The sequence below is a fragment of the Asparagus officinalis genome, chromosome 2 (genome assembly GCF_001876935.1).
Source record: "Asparagus officinalis chromosome 2, Aspof.V1, whole genome shotgun sequence".
Lineage (NCBI taxonomy): Eukaryota > Viridiplantae > Streptophyta > Magnoliopsida > Asparagales > Asparagaceae > Asparagus > Asparagus officinalis.
The window spans coordinates 7,678,402-7,702,016 of NC_033795.1; the positions used below are offsets into that span (position 1 = coordinate 7,678,402).

At 32.6% G+C, this 23,615-nt stretch overlaps 1 protein-coding gene across 1 annotated transcript in view; it reads left to right on the forward strand.

Moving 5' to 3' along the window:
- The window catches only part of LOC109830106 (ubiquitin carboxyl-terminal hydrolase 5), a 28,271-nt gene continuing 9,801 nt past the window's right edge, over positions 5,146-23,615 (forward strand). Inside the window, exons 1-6 of the mRNA XM_020397261.1 lie at positions 5,146-5,339; positions 7,463-7,711; positions 9,892-10,036; positions 10,157-10,216; positions 10,290-10,385; positions 23,495-23,615. The exon at positions 23,495-23,615 is cut by the window's right edge and continues 275 nt beyond it. Of these exons, the coding sequence (XP_020252850.1) occupies positions 5,197-5,339; positions 7,463-7,711; positions 9,892-10,036; positions 10,157-10,216; positions 10,290-10,385; positions 23,495-23,615 (814 nt within the window). The 5' untranslated portion in view covers positions 5,146-5,196. The remainder of the gene's footprint in view (positions 5,340-7,462; positions 7,712-9,891; positions 10,037-10,156; positions 10,217-10,289; positions 10,386-23,494) is intronic.

Consider the following 23,615-nt stretch of genomic DNA (forward strand, 5'->3'; position numbering starts at 1 on the left):
AAATTATATGCTATTCTCTATACTTAAAAGGAAAAATACCAAGTTTTTAATATTATTTGATTTCAGAAATATACTCTATTCACTTCGGTATACTTAGAGGATGATCTTAAGGCTTTAATACAGTTAATCTAATTGACTTGGTCTTATGACCTACAATAACATTAAATTGGTGAGCGATAACCACCAGTAACTTCCAAAATATAGCTGGAAGATTTAATTTACTGAGTTTCATCGTACAGTAATTTGCTTATAGCATGATGCGACTGGACCGCGGGGGGGGGGGGGGGGGGGGGGGGGGGGGGTGGGTGATTTACCTGGTTCACAAAACAGTAGTTACTGTAGCACTTTCTTACTCTCAGCATGAATAGTTATTCTTTTGGATCTCCTATAAGTATAGCGTAGAGTAGATATAGACATATCTTTACTGCTAGATTTAAAAAAATTTTAGGTGCGGTAAATTGCCAACCCTGTCAGTAGTGTGTGTCCTGTAAACCACCGAGTTTACGAGATATATAAGTCGAGCCAAACCTATGAGGCGAGAAATCTTTATGATATTGTGACCAACTACAATACAACGGTATTTAAAATATGCCCACAAATAATTTGACCCGAAAAATCTATACTCCCTTTAAAAGCACGAGTTCCCCCGGAAAAAAAAATTTCTAAATGATCCACATACTACCTTTAATACTCAGTTTCAAACTATTTCATATATAATCTTCTAATCCACCCTAATCCATAGTTATATATATCCTAAATCCTACGTGAACTATCTTATACCTTAACCCAAAATTAAAATCAAAATAACATTAATAAAAACTAATATAAAACTATCTTATTTATCTATTAAGGGTTAAGATTAAAAAAATTATACGTAAACGTATTCATAAAAAAACCCTGAAAAGTTATAAAAAACCCCTAAAAAAATTAATTTACCATAAAATTACCTTGAAAAGTTTAAAATTATCAAAATTATCCGACGCTCTAAAACTCTAAAACCAACCAAACATAAAATTAAGAAGATTAACAGCAAGAAATTTAAAACTTGCCCAAGATAACATCTCCATTATTCTGCAAAAATATATAGAACACACCCTAAAAAGTCGTTAAACTTACAATACAAGCCCACTGAAATTCTAAAATTTCAAATGTACAAACAACATAATGAATTCCATGGAATTACCTAATACAGTCTAAAAATTTTTTGACTTTCCAATCAACTTGCCAAAACTATCAAATCATGACAATTACAGAATTACACAGCCAGCCGCAAAGAAGGTGTTAAAATTCTTTTAATTAACACCTCAATGCCTTCCCCAAAAATTATAACAGAAACTCATCCTCCTATAAATTCAAATTATAGGAAACAATCCTAATAAATTAATAAAAAAATTTAATACTTTTGAACAACAAGACAAAGATCACAGAAATTATCAAGAGATTACCCCCTATCATGATACTAACATTTCAAAACTTTATCCATAATTCAAGCCTTCCCCTAAAGATTACATAAAAAGTTGCGTAGTAAAAAACTCTTTTTAATTTTTTTTAAAATTGACCAAAAACTCCCTAACATTTTTAAAAACTTCTATAACTAATACACCATCAAATCTATGGAAAAATCATTGTATAGACATAAATTTATTTATGTGTTTTTTAATTTTAATCCTATAGTTTTAGACCCCAATGTAAAAACAACCCTCAAATTATTTTAGAAGTTGCTAAGAAATATAGTTGATATTTAAATACTTAACCTATCAGACTACCTATTTGACATAGCAAAAGTTACAGCATATACACTTAAAGTAATCTTTTATTTAAATAGGGCTCTCCAAAGTTGGTTAAAATTACAAGCATACCCTTGAAAGTTTCAAGACCCACAAAAGGGCTAAATTTTTAAAAATCTTGCGCAAAGAAAAGATGTAGATTGTTTTGATATTCTTTCATCAAAAATATTATTTTTATTTCTATTTAGGTTTACTATTCCCTTTTTAGCATCAAAGATTACGTCTTTAAGTTGATACTCGTAAACCAGAAAGTAATAAGAATTTGATTTAAAAAAAAAATTTAAAAATTTTTCTGCGTTTATTAACTCACTATTAACAATTTTAAAAAAATTATAGCTTTTATAAAAATATTATCATCAATTCATAGTGAATTAACAGCCAACTGATTAAAATTTATTCACTTAATAAGTTGGTAGTAAAAAACACATCTTCAGTAACAATTTAAATAATCATGTTGTTTAATCTCCCAAAATGATAAAAGACTATAATATAAAAGCTTTAGCATTAACTTAAATTTATTAGAAAATATTTATATCTGATATTAATAATATTTATAGGGTAAAAGAATACAATAAATATCGTATGGAGAAACTATCAGAATGTTCAGCAGATATCCATTCCAAAAGAAATTTAAGCATGACTTTTCATTTGCATAATTGAGGAAAAGGCATGACAAATATCAAGCTTAAAATTCAGGAAAACGTTCCATGAATCATTTTGGCATTGGGCATTAACGTAAGACATGTCTATCTAAAGATAGGTACTGGTAAATTGAAGTTAATTTTTGCAGAACCTAACTTAATATAATTTCATCTGCAATACCAAAGAAAAATATTCTCCATGAAAGATGTAAGAAATAAACATTAAGAAAGCAAAACTTAAGCCATCATAAAATTTTCATCACTTTTGCTTCTTCAATAATACCCTAAAAATTAAAATCTATTAAATTATAATCTAGGCAAATTGGGCAAAAGATAAAAAATATAGGCGTAATTTAGTTTAGATCTTTGTCCGAAAAAATAACAGCGGATAGAGCAAGAATATAAATATTATTGACATAACAAATACACTCTTTATTAGATGCACATCTCAGAAGAATTCAATTGTACGAAAAAAAAGAGATAGCTCCTAATCTTTATTTAACGTAAAAATTAGAAACGACAAAGAATTCTATATATATCTAAATTAATATTTATTCATCATAAGATAAAAAAAAACAAGCAGTCTATATTTCAAAACAGTATGTATTGAACAATAGAAATCCACATGTTTAACTTTTTCCTCGTGAAGTTAAACAACAAGATAACAATTAAACCGAAAGCTCTCCGGGTACTGTCGATGCAAAAGGGAACATTAACAACTTGTGAACTTAGCACTCATCTAATAGAAGCGCATATGACAACCACAAAAAGTAATACCAACCTTGCCCTATCTTGGATGTCACAGCAATTCGACCGTTAGATCTCGTAACGAGAAGAAATTACACTCCTCAGATATTCGCACTCAGAAAAAGATAAAGCGTGAGAATAGCATTAATATATGTAGCCATAGTATAGAGAAATAAGAACAGAAAGGAATAAAAGAGAATATTTTATGCGCTTACTGCAACATCTAGTTTAAATTTTGCAGTAAATTTATAAAATCTTCAAGAAGGGAGTTTCACAAGCGTTTTTTCAGTATCTATATCGCTGTACATATAAAATTTTTATCATGATCAAAAATATACTTTTAGAGTAGCAGTAATATTTAATTGTATAATTTTTATTGAGGTCTTCGATAATTAGGAACAAACATTATATTCTTTTTGTTATCGTTTTAGCATCTTTTATGCCAGTTATTTTGCTCTTATTAGTTTTAAATATTTCACATTTCTTGTATAACACTGCTTTTAATATTTTTTACTTTTGCAACATTGTACTACTCAAGTAAAGGCTCTTGGTTACTGTCCAGTCAAATAATCTTTCCTTCTTGTACCTCAACCAAATCGGAAGTTTTCAGGGAAGGGAAACGCACTATTATACAATCCTTATAAAAGTTGTCTTCAATCAATTGACCTTTTATCTATTCAATTAATGATCTCGCCTTTCATTTCACAATCACATAGTGGTTTTTTATTTAGATTAACGTTTTAAAATCGTAACATCATCCCCAGGATCCCGGATCAAAAAGGTCCCATGTCCATATCCATGGAATCTTCTTGGTTTCAGAAGCAACCGAAGTACGGCACCATCTCCGGGCAGATCAACAATATTATTTAAACTTTCTAACTCAATTTTTGGAAACTATAAAAGCGATACCTGTACCCCAATAAAAGTCCAGGAATAACTCGAAAACTTCTGCTCATGGTCCAGCGTAATGAATAATAGAAAGGCACTATCCATGATAGCATATTCGCGATGTTATTCTCCACGTCGCCCCCTTTAGAGATAGATATAAGCATACAGCTGACATAAAACCAAGCCTGTAACTGAGAAAAGTATACAATGTTTTGCAAAAGTAAAAAATATTAGTATAAAACCTCAGTTTATACAAGAAATGTGAAACTATTAAAGACTATATAAGGCCAAAATAATGCTAAAAGATGCTAAAACGATACAAAAGGAGAATATAAAGTTTCTAGAATTCTAATTTTTATCGGAGTAGACATCATAAAAAATTATAATAAAATATTCTGCTACACTCTAACTATATTTTCATATGATAAAACGAATTATATTGCCACAAGCATATAAAAGTACTGAAAAAAGGCTGTGTGAAACTCCCTTTAAGGATTATAATTTTACCTCCAAAAATAATTAATATTTCTCTATAAAATATTATCTTTATCTCCCTTCTGGTATTATTTTATTTTACAATATCCTAATATCCAATCTACCTTCCTCTCTTTATCTTTTTTCTTTTGGTAATTCTAGAGGATGTATCTTCCCAATTACCCCATCTTTGATACATCGATTGCTGACATTCCAAGATAGAGGTATCTGCACTTTTTGTGTTAGTTATCGTTCATGAGCTCGTTAATCTTTTATCTTGTTGTTTAACTTCACCAACAATAAGTTAAATGTATTTTCTGATGCTTCCCAATACATACTTTTGAAAATATTAGACTTTCTGATTTTTTTATCTTAATGATAACTAAAATATCTATTTCCATATATATAAATCTTTGTGTTTTCTAATTTATACTTAAATAGATTAGAGCTATCTCTTTTTTTTCTACAATGAATTCTTCTGAGATGTGCATCCTAATAAGGAGTTGTTATGTTCGAATAATATTATAGTTGCTCTATCCCTGTTATTTTTCACAAAGATCTAAACTACAATACCCGTATATTTTTTATTTACCAATTTGCTTAAAAGAGAAGGGGAGGAAAAAAAAGAAACCCTAGCTCTCAATCTCACTCTCTCTTCCATGAAGGAGGAGAAAATGGAGGATCCGCCCTCGGCATCACCGGAGCTCAGTCCGGAGGAGGAGATGCTCCTCATCAGAGACATCACCATCGCCGCCGAGGCCCAATCGAAAGAGGGCGACACTTTCTATCTCATAAGCCAGAGGTCTTCTCGAAACCCTGCTTTTTTTTGTTGATTTTTTAGTGGAGTGGTTATGTTTCTTGATGCATGTGTCCTCATTAGGGTTTTTATTGGAGAAAGATCTATTTTTTTGAGAAGATTTAGAGTTCGGATCCGTGTGAAATGTGGGCATTTTTGTTTTTTAGGGTCTTAGCTAGGGGATGGTTATAAAAGGAATGAGCTTTGTCAAATCATCGGGATTGCGCACTGCGATACCCTAAAGTTTAAGATGTAGTTTATCCCTTTAACTTTAGCAGAGAGGGGGTAAAATGACATCAATACCTATTAATTTTCTACTTATAGGGTTATTCTTGCTACCGCTCAATGCCAAATTTCAGTCATTTTTGTTTGAGAAAGTGAAGACATGTATATTTTCAGTCCAGGGGTGTAAAAGTCAAGATTTCCGTCTAGGGAGAATTTTGAACGATGAAGTAACATAAGGTACTAAGTAAATTCTGAGGTATTTAAAAAAAAAAAAGTTCAGAGCATCGAACTTTAGTGCATTAAGTAACTAACCCTAAATCATTTTGAAAAAGATGCTCAAAATGTATTTATTTTAGGGGAAAAAGGTAAATTGAGTCATTTCATACACAGCTTATGTAGCAGCGTGACAACGGACTCAAAATGCAGAGGACATGGAAGATTTATTCTTTGTGGAATTTTGCAAACATGCAGTAGCTTAAGGTATCTGGACACTTCATTTTGGGTGTCGTATCCGTGTTGGACACGTGTTAGGCACGGATTCTCCGCGGACAAGCCATGTACACACATGGTTCAAAGCAAAACCTTATGTCCCCATTACTTATAACTCTAAACTAGTTTCTTTTGTATGTTGAGCTCAAAACCAATAGGCTTTTGAACTCAAAAACGATTACTTAAAGATTTGAAAAAAACCCATTGTATCTCATGCGATCAAAACTAAAATTTTATTGTTAAACCTTAGTTCTTAGTTTGATTTAACTTGATTCTTACCTATAGTAAAAAAACATACTAATGTTATAGGTATTTTAATTCAATATTTGATGTAATTGTAAATATTTTACACGCACACACACATATACATACATACATACATGTGTGTGTATACATATATACATATATATGTTTGTATGTAAGTATTTATGCGCGCGCTTGTATCTTGTGTTTTACAAATTTGCCCTGTCCCACGATCGCACCCACACCCTTATCTGTGCAACCTAGGTAGTAGCTGCAAGTATTAGTTGAGCCGAATGGTATCGCATAGATGTGCGTGAGATATTGATGAAATTAGTCACAAGCACCTTTTTGAGCTGTAACGAAGAATAAAAGAACTAGTATCACATTTCTTTTTATACATTTTTCTTCACTACTTATTGTTAATTAGGCCCTATTTATCAAACTCACGAGGCACTAATATGCTTCTGCTTATCTTCTCCATTATTGGTTAAAACTTAAATCCTACATCATTTTTCTCTCGCAGTCAACACCGTTTTAATACTTTCATTTTAGGAACTGTTAGTCTCAGCCAATATGTTCTCTTTGAACTAAACAAAAATCTTTCAATGTTTAGTTTTACTGTTTGTAGGCGTAAACTTCCACTTTGCTATCTTCACTGACAGTGTATTTGCTATTTTTCTTGCTGATAACACAACTACTCTTTGTCATCTAATACTCGCTATGCAAATTTTTTTATAACTTACCTAATTGCTTATGTGGTCTTTGTTGTAATATTTGGAATAACTTATGATATATGTCTCGTAGACTTCAAGTTGAATACAAGAAAGGGAATAAAAGGCACCTGGATATAAAATGATTGGTGTATGAAGTAAAATATGCAATTCATATATTAAGAAACAGTGCAAGGAGAAAGGATAATATCTTGTGATACCCTATGTAGTATTAAAAAAATTTTAAAAAGCTACCCCGACTTTAGACCATTTAAGAAATCTTCTGAGCTGCATATGATATTTACTTTACGTTATATGCATGCTTAATACTGTAAAATTTCATATGAATTTTTATCTGATTGTTCTGCACCATTCTCTTTTAAAAGAAAATTTTCTCTAACGGTTTAGTAGAAGAAGGGCATCGGTTATGCTGATAACTTTGATTTCCGTTGTTGTGAGCAGATGGTGGCAACAGTGGTTGGATTATGTGAGTCAAGATATGACTAGCACCACTAATAATGGTTATTCTCATAATTATGAATCCGCAAGCTCAAGCATTCCCCTGCGACCTTCGGCTATTGACAATTCTGATTTAATATATGATGTGAAACCAGAAGTTTCAAATGTGGAGATAGAGCTCCACGACACATTAATAGAAGGCCGTGACTATATATTACTACCTCAGGGAGTTTGGGACAAACTCTATGGATGGTGAGTTTCTTATTGCATTTACATTTTATGATTTTCAATAGATTTCATTGTAAAAATAGAGTTTCTTAGAACTCGTTTGTGTGGACCCCAACTTATTGCTTGCTTCTACTACGTAAAGTATATTTAACATAAGTTGCACCTCCCGCTTCTTTTTTACATACCGACTTTTCTATGCTTAAGTGGACATTAAATGATGTAAATTAAATGCACAGGCACTACTATATTATTTTTCCTTGCAGTAGAAGACATAAATAATATATAATATTAGGGTCATAATATGTTTTACTTGAAAAAGCCTCTTAAAAACAACCACTTTTTTGTTTTAACTAAGATGCTGCCGAGAAATATAAATTGTGTTTGGCAGTTGCTAAAAAGGCTCTTCCTAATGACCTTGAAAGACACTCAAATTACCTTGCAACTCTTAGCATTGTAAAAGGTGTTTTAGGGGGTCCAACATTGAAGCCGCTTTGGTTGAGCAGGTGACTATTAGGCTCTAGGTACCATCATGGTTGCTCAGCCACCTATCATTTTTTGGGATTACTAGCAACTGCATGTGACAATGCTGAAACCTACCTACAAATTTTGCTATAACCTATGAGGCTGTGAGGGATATGTAAGTATACACATATGAAATTTCGTAATAATTTCACATTCCAGAACGTTTGAATTTGTGAGAAGAAAAGAAGAATGAAAGTGCATATGACTGTGCGTAAATATGGATTATCTTATGACAATTTTTCTCAATTTCTGCTAAAATTTTGTTGACAAAGAAGCAACTAAAAATTGATGAGTCAAATAACATTTGGAATAATAAGGATATCTATTAGCTATCTGAATAGTTGAAAAAAAGTAAATTAGTGACAGTCGCATTGAAAGGGTTTCAAAATGCTTGATATAGCCCTAGAATATGTATATTATAAGTTTTTTCTGAAAGAGATTGGTGACTGATAATATACTACCAGACTACATATCCTCATTCTTAATAGCAAGGTCAATGTTGCCATTACAAGAACAAATTGCGAATTCTTTTATCAATTGAAGCTCAAGAAAAACGGTTGTTTTTCTTCCTCAGATACAGAAGTATGAATATGTATGCAGTCAAAGACCAAACCTTCCGCGGAAAAAATAAGATGTGTACCAAAATAAAAGAATCATCATATTATTTTATTACATCACTCTGTGGATTGTGGTAGGATATATTTCAAACAAAGAGATTCTCCATTATATTATACAACCAAAACCAGCAGCATTGTAGACTAATTTTTTTTTAATATTTCTGTTAAAAGATGATGAAATTCTAACTTTTTTTTGCCTTTAAGAATATAAAAGCAATGCTACCGAATACATCTAATTCTATTATTTTGCTATTCCTTTTTCCCTATTACCATGTATGGTGTACTATTTCGTAAAAATAACTGGACCAATCTCCCTCTGTTCAGTATGTATGTGTTTGTTAAGGCTCGAGCGTGTGCATGATTTGCAGGTACTTACCAGTGTATCTGCTTACACATCCAGATGTTTGTGCAGGATTAATGTGCTGGGCATTTTTTTCTCACTGGGCCCAGAACAATCTTTACTCCATTTAACTGAACTGTTAACTTATTTCTGCTCCACATAAGTCATTTTTTTATATTGCTGTCAACCAAATAACTGCAACTTTGAGTTATATTAAATTAGTTCTACAATTGAGAGCAGCTCACTTGAATCACATGTACTTCACTTAGTAGAAGCTTATAAAGAATATAATACACATTGATCAAATGCATACTGAGTCTATGATTCTAAGAGTTCTCAGCTTAAAGCCTATATTAATTAATTATATAATTTCTCATTTTTGTTATAACAGTGCAGCATAAGAACTGTTGTGTATATCATGGATGGATCATCTTCTGCTTACATCTTCCACCCTGCTAAATACCCTTACTTCATTTTCTTGAATACTCTCATAACAACTAGTTGTTGATAAATGAAAGCATCACAAACAAGATGGAACTGTATAAGATAAAGGTTAATGCACACTGATCCCGCGGATTGATCCCGTTTTGAAATGAAATGACATCTGTCCTTTTGGGGCCATTAAATTCAATTGCCACACCGCCTTAAATATAATGTCAGAATGAGCTTCCTAATTGTATTTTTCGATCTAGTTGAGTGAAACTAAACCTGAACCTTGGGTTCAGGTATGGTGGAGGTCCAACACTGCCGCGAAAAGCGATTAATTCAGGTTTATCTCAGACTGAGTTAGCTATTGAAGTCTATCCTCTACGCCTTCAATTACTTTTGATGCCAAAGGAAGAAAAAGCAATTGTTAGAATAAGCAAAAAGGTAAATCTAATTACTTGGCTGCTTCTTCGGGATCATTGTTTCACTAAATCTAACTCTTTGTGTTCAATCATTTGTGAATTTAAGTAACTCGTGTTAAAATTTTGATGCCAAATTCTGCAGGAAACAGTTGGAGAGCTTCATAGAAAGGCTTGTGAGGTTTTTGATTTGATATTAGATCAAGTAAGATATCAATTTTTTCTCCTGCTCTCATATATGTCTCGACTATTTTTCATTTGAATTTCCTTCTTTTCAGGTATACATTTGGGACTACTATGGTAATCAGAAGCATGCTCTGATGAACGACATGGATAAAACCCTTGATGATGCAAATATACAGATGGACCAGGATGTGAGTGTAAACTGTTTAGAACCTATCTAGTTTTGTCTCCTTGGATTTATTATATTGCAACACAGATCTTAAAGAAGAATACACTGATTTCTGTGGTAGAAAACTATAGCTGACACTGACATGTTAATTTAGCAAAGAGAAAACAAATGACAAAACTTTTGCATACCCATTTTGACCTTTACAAATTTCTTAATTCTAATATTCTCTTGTATTTAATGTTAAAACTTTTCTTCCTATATACAGTGCCCTCAATAAAAATATCAATTGGCAACAATAATATCACATCATCAATGCGTTATATCTAATTTTATTGCTATAGATATAATACACATTGAAAGCATCTTTACTATTAATTATCAAGGTCAAAAATGACCAAAGTTGGATGGATGTCATATGAGGCGAACTTTCATTAGGATCACCAAATTCTGCCTCTCACAACTTCACCTCTTGACCTTCCAATCCAATTAATCCTAATCCCTTTCTATGCCAAAGTCTCCCCCACCACAGATGATCTCTAAAATTCGAATTAATTGACACCCTTCAAAATTTATTTGATACTCATTGAAATAGATAAACAATATATTAATTAACTTTTACTTTTCTAGCATGTTTAGAGCTCTCTTTTGTAACATTCAGAATATAAATCCATTGCAATTAGTCATCATTAGAGCTTATGACACACCTACAACTCCATCCATTTCATTCTGCGCACAATAAAACCCCCTCCTTCTCCAACTCCCCCAACTCCATCCGATGGTGGGTTAGTGGAGGCGGTGGGGCTGGTCCTGAATTTGGAGCTAATTTGGCGGAGAAAATGATGGTGAGTTTGCCTGACATAGTGGGCCAGTGATTAGTTTGGAGGGATGATGGGCCGAGCTAATGTGGATTTTGAGGTGGTGGTGATGAAGTTTTCAGTGAAGGGAGAGGGAGAGGAGGAGATCATACGAGATTCAGTGATGATCATGGTTATATTGATTTGTATCTGTTGCCATACCTCCAATTCGCATTTCTTAATAGTGTTCCATGTCATGCATATTTTTGTTTCCTCCAATGAAGATTCATCTGCCACGTGTGTTTGTCATAACAATAGATGAGAAATATTACTTAAGGGGTCGTAAGAAAAGAACGTTATGATTGTCATTTGTATTGTTTTTTTCATGTGTAGATTAGATTTGATGAGGATCGAGTAATATGTTTGGCAAAGACTAATGGATATGTATATTTAGTTGATGATTGTACTCTATTAATTTAATAGAGTGTTGATTATGAATGTAAAATTATAAATAAGTTGTTAGACCTATTAATGTATTTGTTGATATTTTTTATTTAAAAGTAAAACTAATAATGAAATTATAACAAATATAATTAAAAACTATAAAAATAGTAATACTAATAATTAAAAAACTTTTTGGTTTTGAGGCCTATCCTTTTCTCAAAAAAATAATATATAAATTATTATTAAAAATAATAACAAATCTGAAGTGCAGTTGTTATTAAAATACATGTATAAAAATAACATTAATAATAAGAATAAATTTATATGTTAAATATTAGTAATCTTAAATTTAGTTAAACATTAATTTTAACAATATACTATTAGTTCCTATCAAAATATTAAAATTTTATCAGTACCTACAAGTTTTACTAAAATAATATGTTACAATAATCAATAATAACTTTTGGTGACAATAATAATATTAATTAGTAGCTATAAAATAATTATATCTAAAATTGAAAAGCATAATAACCCTGAAGATTATGACGTGAACATGAACTTATATTAGTGAAATTGCAAATATAAATTAATTTAAAAAAGGATCCAACAAAAACGAGAAGCCTAAAAGAAAACCAACTCCTTCCATTAAGCAAATGTCGAGTTTTTCCTATATATACAAGCATGAAGTGTGCTAAATTGCACATTGTTGAGAGTATTGGTGAGCTTGCACATGGCAGCATGAAATATTCTAACATGGAGCATGAGAATTGTTATGGTGATCATACTCATGTATTCTCTGTAATCCATATTAGAGTAGACAATCTATATATTTCCAACAATGTTGAGCATTTTTTAGCTCAAATGTTTATGGACTTGCTTAGAAATGTCATTTCTTAAATGGTTTTAAACTTTAAGCGGTGATGTCGGCTGAGTGTGACTTGGTAATTTCTTAGGAATAATTTTAGATTTTTAGGGTCAGATTTGAAGAAATGTTTTCCTGTGTGAATTTTAGTGGATCAATAAATAACTAAAAGTCTTTTGCTTATCTTTTTCAATGTGAGGCAAAGACTTGTAAATATTTAACTGTAATAGTAAGTCTCAGCAATTTTAAAAATGCTGATTACTTATTTTAACATTGCTTAGTTTAATTACCCCAAAATGAATGGACTCCAAATGATGCATTGGATAAATACAAACTGATATGGCTCAGATCAAACAAACCCAAAACAATTTCACAATGGAAACTTAAAAAAGAAAATTTGAGCTGGTCCTAATTTAGATAATGTTGGGAAACTACGCAGATTTTCCTATTACCAGATTTAAGAGAAAGCGAAATAAATACGTAAAATGGGGGACACGCAAGATTTACGTGGTTCGACATAAAATTGTCTACGTCCACGGGCTGCTGCAGATCTTTCACTAATAAAAGAAATATTACAAGCACTCTGAAAATTGCTCTTAATTTTCTCTCATGAGTACTCTCTCTTTGATTTTTCACTCACTGATTTCTCTCACCCTTTTAGCCTCTCTATAATTTCTCATTACCTTGATTGTATCTTAGCAGCTGAAGGGATGATCAGGCAAGAGAAGAGGGGTGGGGATTTTATAGCCTGAGTACCCTTCCTTTTTCTTCCCGCCATTTGACGAATGCATTGTCCTTTGCTTCCCTCTTTCAAAATTTTCGGCCTCTTTACATCAATTGTCAACAAATGAGGGCAGCTCATTTATTTCATGGGGCGACTACTTTTTGGTGCAGCCTTATTTGACTAACAATCTCCCATTTGAAGACTGATTTTAATCTGTCTTCACATCTCGATCTATGCAGTAGCTCTTTCCTGGTCTTGATATTATTGCAGGCCAACTGAAGCTGAACACAGCTTTAGTTTGTCAGTAGTCACCGTCTTTGTCAGCATGTCTGCAGGATTTTGAGCTCCACTGATCTTTTCAAGCTTTAAAATTCCATCTTCCAGAAGTGACCGGATAAAATGATACCGCATCTGTATGTGCTTCGTTCTAGAATGAAAAGACGGATTCTTCGCTAGATGAATAGCACTTTGACTGTCACAATATAAGACATTGTCTTATTGTTTCTTACCTAACTCATCCAAGAAACTTTGAAGCTAAACCATTTCCTTACTGGCTTCTGTAATAGCAACATATTCTGCTTCAGTTGTGAAGAGAGCAACTATCTTCTGCAGTTATGAAACCCAGCTCAATGCAGTACCTCCTAGAGTATAAACATATCTTGTAGTGTTCTTTCTGTGGTCAATATTTCCTGCTAAATTAGCATCCACATAACCTGTTAGTATTGTATCTCCACCTTTGAAACAAAGTGCTTTACCTGTGGTGCCTCGTAGATATCTGAGGATCCATTTGACTGCTTCTCAGTGTACCTTGCCCGGATCATTCATGTGCTAACAGCTCCCACTGCTTGAGCAACATCTGGTCTTGTACAAACCATGACATACATCAGACTTTCAATAGCTGAGGCGTACGGGACCTTCGCCATGTGTGCACGCTGACTGATCTTTGGAAAGTCTGAAATGAACACCTAAAGGTGTACCCACTGGTTTAGCATCTTGCATATTGAACCTGGAGAGTACTTTGTTGATGTACTCAGCCTGTGATAACATCAAAGTCCCAGACTTCGTGTCTCTCTTGATCCTCATTCCAAGAATCTGTTTTGTAACGCCAAGATCTTTCATTGCGAACTGCTTTGACAATTTCTGTTTCAAATTTATAATCTCTTGCAGATCTGATCCTGCAACGAGCATGTCATCAACGTATAACAATAAAATAATGAAGCTATTGTCAAACCTCTTGATATAGCAATAATGATCTGCTTGGCATCTAGTAAAACCGTTGCTGCCCATAAAGCTGTCAAACTTCTTGTACCATTGCCTGAGAGCTTGTTTTAATCCATACAAACTCTTCTTCAAACGACATACTAGATTTTCCTTACATGCCTTTATGAAGCCTTCTGGTTGCTTCATATAAATCTTCTCCAAATCACCATGAAGGAAAGCTGTTTTTACATCTAATTGCTCAAGATGTAAATTCTCAACAACTATAATTTTCAACATCAGTCTGTTTGTAGTCAGTTTTACGACCGGGGAGAAAATTTTATTATAGTCAATACCTTCCTTTTGCTGAAAGCTTTTGACAACCTATCTTGCCTTGTAGCGCTTGTTCCCATCATGCTCTTCTTTGATCTTATAAATCCACTTGTTATGAAGAGCTTTCTTACATTGTGGTAATTCAGCTAAGTCCCACGTCTGATTTGACATGAGCGAGTCCATCTCATTTTGCATAGCAGACTCCCACTTGACTGAATCCTTCACCTGCATTGCTTCGTCATAACACTCCGGTTCACCACTATCAGCCAGCAACATGCAGTGCAAAGAAAGCGAATAGCGCTGGGTTGGCTTAGGAATTCTGGAGGAGCGTCTCACTTCTGGCGTGCTTGGTTCTTCTTGAACTGCTTCAGGGCTAGTCTGAATATCATTTTCAGAAATCTCCTCAAATTCAGCAAATTCCTTTATTTCAGCTTTTATACTGGAGCTACTTGATTCTGCAGTTGATCTGTCTTTATACATCACATTCTCATTGAATATGACATCTCTACTTCTGATGATCTTCCGATTTTCATAGTACTAAAATTGGTAACCAAACTCATCACCACCATAACCAACAAAAACACATTTGTTAGATTTAGCATCAAGTTTACTTCTTTCAGCAGAATCTGTGTACATAAAAGATACAACCAAAGATTCTTAAATGTGAAAGGTTTACCTCTTTTCTGCTCCAAGCTTCTTTCGGTATTCCACCATCCAAGGAAACTGAGGATCCGCGGTTGATTAGGTAGGCTGCGGTATTGATAGCTTCAGCCCATAGAAACTTGGACAAGCTGGCATGTATCCTCATGCTTTTGGCACGTTCATTCAAAGTTCTGTTCATGCGTTCCGCTACGTCATTCTGCTGCGGTGTCATGAGAACAGTTTTCTCCATCTTGATCCCGTTATTTGCACAAAATTTTTTGAATCTACTGTCTTTGTACTCTCCTCCGTTGTCTGACCTCAGCCGTTTTATCTTCAGACCAGTTTTATTTTCTACCATGGCCTTCAATTTTCTGAAGGTATCAAAGACTTCTGATTTCTTCTTTAGAAAATAGACCTATATCTTCCTTGTAGAATCATCAATGAAGGTGACATAGTACAGTGAGCCTGCAAGAGATGAAACTGGAGATGACCCTCATACGTTGGTATGAACCAATTCTAACATTTCTGTCTTGGGTGTCTTGCTAATCTTTACAAAACTGACTTTTTTCTGTTTGTCAAAGATGCAATCCTCGCATAGGCCGACATCTACATTCTTCAGATCCGGCAGCTTCCCTTTTGACAGAAGTGTCATCCATTTCTCGCTCATATGACCAAGCCTTTGGTGCCATAGGTTTGATTTTTCATCTGCATCTGTTACTGCAATGATATTCTCTAAGTTAGAGGTTATATAGAGAGTACCATTTTTCTTACCTCGAGCAATGACGAGTGTTCATTTGGTAATCTTCCATTCATGATCCGAGAAGGTTGTACAATAACCCTCTCTATCAAACTGTCCCACAGAGATCAAATTTCTTCTAAGACCAAAAATATGTCTCACTCCTTGCAACTTTCATGTGGTCTGATTTGGTAATTTTAATCGGATGTCTCTCTTGCCAACAATCTTCAAGGTTTCATCATCTGCTAGATGTACCTTTCCGAAATCACCGCTGACGTAGTTCTTCATGATTTCTCAGCATGGGGTGGAGTGGAAGGATGCCTCTGAATCAAGAATCCATGATTCAATCGGACTGTTGACGCTTAGAATCATAGCATCACCTCCTTCCTCGGTCACGTTAGCAGACTCCTGTGCGCCAGTATTTTTTTTGGTGCCCGACACTCCCTCTTGATATGACCCTTCTTGCCACAATTGTAGCACTTGAAGTCTTTCTTTCCTGATCTAGATTTGCTCCTTCTAGATTTTGATCTGCCATGATTTGAACTTCTTTCTGAAGTTCTTCCCCTAGACTCCGTGTGTAAAGCTGAGGAGGTTGAAGCTTCACCTGATTCTCTCCGTCGAATTTCTTCACTAAGAACCATATCATGAACGTCATCGAACTTCAACTTGTTGCTTCCCGATGAGCTACTCACCAAGGTTTTAAATATCGGATATCGGGGAAATATCGGATGACCAAAATTCATATCGGATTGCGGATATCGGGGAAATATCGGGGATATGTGGTAAATATCGGAATGCCATAATGAATGTTTGCATACATAGTATAATACATTAAAATGTAATCTCAACATATGTAATGAAATTTAAGCATACAAAATATGAATAATATATGTTTAGGATCACTAATCAACCTTCTAAAACAAACAAAAGTGCAAAGCAACGTTGCAACATTCGATCTACTTTTTTTAGGGTAAAATGTCATTTGATATAATGGGAAAATCTTGATATCTCGCCCAAAAATTCCAAACACGGTATATTATTTTGCAACAAGCTATATAAAAAGATATATTGGTCCACATATCGGCTAATATATCGGTCATATCGGGGATTTATCACTCAAAATAGCCAAAAAACGGTAAAGGATATTTAAAGACCATATCGGTTGCGGCAAGCCCTGTAAAAGGATATATCGGGGATATATCGGGCCATGTCGGGGATATTTAAAACAATGCTACTCACAGCCGTGACTGTAGTGTACCAGCTTTCTGGTAGGGAAAAAAGAATCAATGCTCGAATTTCCTCATCAAACTCAATCCCAACTGAACTCAACTGGGTTGTGACTATGTTGAGTTCATTGAGATGTTGAGTTACCGATGCGTCTTCTGTCATCCGCAAATTGAACAGCCGCCTCATTAAGTGAACTTTGTTTGAGACAGATGACTTCTCATACATGCTGCAAGTAGCCGTCATAAGACCCGTCGTGGTCTTTTCCTTTGCTATGTTGAAAGTAACATTACGGGATAACGTCAATCGGATAACTCCAATGGCTTGTCTGTCGAGAAGAGCCCACTCTTCATCCTTTATATCATCTGACTTACTTCCTGAGAGAGGTTGATACAGCTTCTTCTGGTACAGATAATCTTCAATCTGCATCTTCCAAAAGTCAAAGTCTGCACCATCGAACTTTTTAATTTTCACCTTCTCTTCATCTGCAGCCATCGCTCCAACTTGAATCTGACTTCCTCTGGATCGTTTCTGACAATTTTGCGAACCACCGTGTATTAAGACACCTTTGTCGACAAGTCGGTACCGTCGATAAAAGTTCACTATTCACGAAATTCACTATTCATGTGAATAGTAATCTCTTAAAAAATTATCAGACGTCACAACAAGAGCTCTGATACCAGTTGTTAGGAAACTACGCATATTCACCTATTGTCAGATTTAAGAGAAAGCAAAATAAATGCGCAAAATGGGGGACACGCAAGATTTACGTGGTTCGGCACAAAATTGTCTACGTCCACGAGTTGCTGCAGATCTTTCATTAATGGAAGTAATATTACAAGCACTCTGAAAATTGCTCTTAATTTTCTCTCCTGAGTACTCTCTCTCTTTGATTTTTCACTCACTGATTTCTCTCACCCTTTTAGCCTCTTTATAATTTCTCACTGCCTTGATTGTATCTTAGCAGCTGAAGGGATGATCAGGCAAGGGAAGAGGGGTGAGGATTTTATAGCCTGAGTACCCTTCCTTTTTCTCCATGCCATTTGACGAATGCATTGTCCTTTGCTTCCCTCTTTCAAAATTTTCGGCCTCTTTACATCAATTGTCAACAAATGATGGCAACTCATTTATTTCATGGGGCGGCTACTTTTTGGTGCAGCCTTATTTGACTAACAGATAAGTCTAATGCCAATAAATGAAAACAATACAACAAAATAAACAATACCAGATCAACCCAGGTAATGAAACACATAACCAAAACAACCAGTTTTAGTGGAGCCTATGCAGATAACACATATAAAATGATAAACATTAACTTAATCTAATTTTGTAAATTTGCATAAAGAACCCTATAATTGTAGATATTTCAAATACAACCCCAAAAAAGTAATTGCGGATTTTGCAGAAAATCCCTAGAATTCACATAGTTTATAGAAAGGATAAAAAATACCAGAAATTACAAATATTATAGATACGTCACCAGAACTTATTAAAAGTGCAAAAAAAAAAGACTTCCAAAATTGAAGTAAAATTCATTAGAAGTAATATTTTACTAAAAATTAATGTTAATAAACTAATACTTTAATAGAAACTAAAAATATTAAACTAATACTTCTCTTGAACTAATAATTAGAGCAATCTTTGCAGGATTATTTATAATTTTCTCATCATTTGAATTCTAGAATATTTATTTTCTTTTAAAAAAATTTACTACTTGAAGCTTACACAGTTAATCTGTAAATCTTATAAAATTTAAGAATTTCTCCCATAAACATACAAAATTTCAATATTCTTTCTACAGAGTTACAAACATTCAAGATTGATCCTATATAATTACCATTTTACTATTTTAAGAAATATCATTACTTAGACTAATTGAGGTGTGTGAATGAATGGAATATCTAAGATAATTAAATTATCTAAAATGTAACTGGTAAATTTGGCAAAAAAAGAATGATACAAATAGTGTTTACTGGTTTACGAATTTAAATGTTGCTGAACATGAATTTTCAAGTTTAAAGTATAAGACTCCTTGCACATAATTCTTATAAAAAATATATCAACAAATAAAGAAAAGAAAATTGTACTTGGGCTTATGAAGCGTTTTATGAATCCTTTTCTTACCTGATCATTTGTTTATTTCTTTTAAACCCTAAAATCAGTGGTTAATGCTTATATTAGTAAACACTTCTCATGTTTTGGGCCTCAAGTGGGACAAAACTCTTTAATATGAAGGTAAAAAAGAGAAGTGATCAATCCAATGAAATCTTTAATGTTTGAAAATATAAAAGGATAAATAGATGAATAGTTGATGCCACACACCTATAAACAATTGAGGAAACGTACAAGAGAATGAAAATGTAGAAAATTCCAAGAGTCTTGAACACAATTTTTTCAAAATTCACGATAAAAAAAGTTTAGGAAGCAAAATAAAAGAAAGGAAAATAAATTATAAAAACAGGAAATACACATTTCACACTACTGTCTTCTAATCCTTCCTATTATTTTTCAAAATAAAATTCATAGCAAATAATATTTAAGCATAAAACTAATAAATTAATATGTATTGAAATAAATTTTTTATGATTTATTAGATCTAATGACAAATGATGTAGGCTACAGGGGAGGAATGGGATGTTGTAAAAACTTCAAACTTTAGGGGAGGTTAAGTGAGACACCTCAAAATTCATGGGGGTTAGGTGAAATAAACAAAGCTCGAAACTCGAGGGTTATGTGCTAATCCCCACAAAGTTTGGGGAGGTTATGTGCAGGAACCCCAAACTTCAGGGAGTTAATTGAATCTTACCCTTTAAAAAGAGCAAACGCTCGGTAACACTTTATGATTATATAGAGATATGAGGGGGGATGTGGCTATGCTTGGTTACCATATGTATATGTACATGTATATAAACATATACATACATGTATACGTATATTTATGTGTATGTGTATATGTATGTGTGTGCGTATGTATGCATATATAGCGAGAGGGGAATATGAGTATGCTTGGTACCCATATGTATACATATGCGTGTGTGTATAGGAAATATGGTTATGTATGTATACATAACCATATTTCCTACAAACACACATATATACTTATACTACTATAAAAAGAGGACTGAGGTGTTAAAACTTTTAATTTCTATTTTTTCCCTCTTAAATTTTGATAAATTTTAACTATGCCATTATCTCTAATTAATCTTTCATTAAATAAATATAACCTCTTATTAATTATGCACCTCCTCACCTTCCTAAATGATTATAATTATCAATAATATTATAACTATTAATTAATTATTTAAAAATAATAAAATAAAATAATTTATAAAATAAGTATACCCAATTATTAGTGGTAACCAATTAAATTATTATAATAATTATTTATGAATTATAATGAAATAATTAAAATAATAGTATAAATAGAATAATATATTACTAAATACTATTAAGAATTATACTTTAATTCAATGAGCAATAAAATAAATAGAATAAATTTTTTATTAGCATAGATAGTGTATTTATTTTAATAATATCACATAAATTATGAATGACACTATTTATTTAGCATTATATTATTAAATAAATTAAATAAATAATCTAATATTATTTTTAGAGTATTTTCTCAAAGATTATTACATGATACTGAATAATATATACTTGGTAATGATGGAAAACTAACCTTTTTACAAAAAATTATTTAACATTAATAATAGAACTAATAATTGTTAATGATAGTATAACAAAAAATTATAAGATAACTATAGTATTAAATTATTTAACAACATAATTAAACAAACTAAATTAGATAAATATTGTATAGTATATAGACAATATATTTTAATAGTATTACTTGAACTTAGAATTATAATATTAAATAAGGTAAATTATAGTAAAAATTATAATATTAAATATGGTAAATTATAGTAAATCCCTATGAACTTTCAACATTTTGTAGTATATAGACCCTATGAACATTTGAAATCACACCAAACCCCTAACAACTTTTGTAGAAAGCCCCTAATATCTTTTAGATAAATTACACCAAACCCCCAATAACTTTGAGAATACCTTTTTATATCATTTTTTGGTTCTAATTTATAGGATTATTTGTAAAATTTAGAAAGTTATTGGGGGTCTTCTTTGAAACAGAGAAGTCATTAGGGGTTTAGTGTAATTTTTAAAGTTCATATGGACTAAAAGTTCATAAGAGTTTAATGTAATTTACCCTATTAAATAATTATTATGAGAAGTAACTATTGTAATAAATTACAGATATCAAAGTGTAACTATCTCGGGAACATCAGGAAAAAGCTAGCAAGATTAAATACAACTTAGTTAATTTAGAGTTAAGTTAATAACTTTTAAGTTGGAGGGGCATATTTAAGAGAACTCATAGATTGACATTTTTGTTTAAAAACAATTTTAGATTTGGAGACCTATTCAAAAAAAGGTTAACAAAAATATTCAATTACAATAACTACACAATAATAATTAATTCATACATTTCTTTTTAAGCAATCTTATTATACAAATTTATTTATTAAAACTTAAAACATGTACATTCACGTGCAAAGCACATGCATTATATTAGTTTAGCAAAGTCATAGATGCCTCAAAGAAATTAAAAGTAAGATTTCCCTGCACGGCCCAGAATGATACTTTTACTTGAAGAACAATTTTTCAAAACGGACTGATTTTTTTTTTTTTTTTTCAAAACCGACTGTTTTTTTTTTTATTTATCAAAATCGACCCGGTTTTGTGATTAGGCTGCTAATCACTATCCTAAATAGTCGGGGTTGGCAACCCCGACTATTTAGGAGGGTGTTAAACCCTAATTAAAGGGTGATTAGCAGGTTAATCACTATCCTAAATAGTCGGGGTTGCCAACCCCGACTATTTAGGATAGTGATTAGCCTGCTAATCACAAAACCGGGTCGATTTTGATAAATAAAAAAAAAACAGTCGGTTTTGAAAAAAAAAAAAAAATTTCAGTCGGTTTTGAAAAATTGTTCTTTACTTGAAGTTTGAATGCTCTGTGAGGTAAAGGCTTTGTAGGGCGAAGTGAATTAATGACCTGAAAGTTTACGAACACTGACGGTTCCTAAGGAATGGAGGACAATTTACCTATTTGTAACAAACTAACAATAAAGCTAATTAAGTTGTACAAAATATCAAGATTCAAGGTTTCAAACCTGTGAGCCACAGCTATGGACACGAGTATTTTGGAAAATCAATCTGTAATTTTTTCCTAGGTGGTTTATTTCAAAAGCTATTTGGTCAATAAAGCATTTGATGGAAAGTTTTAGGGAAGCAAAAGGGAAAAAAAAGTTTGCCTATATTTTATCAATCTAGATAAAGCTTGTCTAAGGTTCCTATGGAAATGCTTGGGAGATCATGTAGTGAGTTGCATCAAAGAAACTAAGCACCTAGTAGCTAGTGGATATGGTAAAAGATGAACATCTTTTAAGTTTTAAGCAGGAACTAACATGACTATAGGGGAAATAGATTGGTTTTTCATCATTATTAGCTTAATTTGATTGCCATTTAATATCTTTATCTTTCTTGGTTATCTATGAACTTACTAGGCATATTCATGATGAGCTGCGCGATGCATGTTATTTGCCGATGTTGCATCATTTTGTTAGACTAGAGAAAGATTAATTTCGAAAGTAGAAAGGTTCAGAGAAGTTTTATCTTAAAGACTTCGAATTGGGTTAGCTAGATGAGGACAGATATAGGGAATATTATGTAACTTAAGGAAACATAGGATAATAAATTAGGGAGTTATTTGCATTTTTCTTTGAGTTATCATTTTTGTTGTGGAGTATTTATTTGATGGTGAAAATGAGAAGAATGTTCCTGGTTAAGACAAAACAGAAAAAAAAAAAAATCTAAAGAAGTGATTTTGATGAGAAGAATGTTTCTAGGAGTTATGAAAAATTTCCCTTTTCATTAACTTTGATCCTTATATCATTACCAATACAATTTATCAGCTATAAATTAGATAGTAGAGGATATTCTCTTTTCCCCCCTTTACGTAACTAATATTCTATTCTATTATCTGCTGCAATTGCAGTAGTGTTGTCTAACCTTTAACCATTAAGTAAATCAGAGATTCTGTTCTGGAAAATACTACAACCGATCTGAGTATTTATTAATTTTGTTGGTGTAGATTTTGGTTGAGGTCCACAGCAATGTAAATGGCACTCTAGATGTGGGGACGGTGAACAACATGCTGGAAAATGGGTCTAAGGAGAATGACTCAACTTCTTTAATATTGGAGCCAGGTCAAT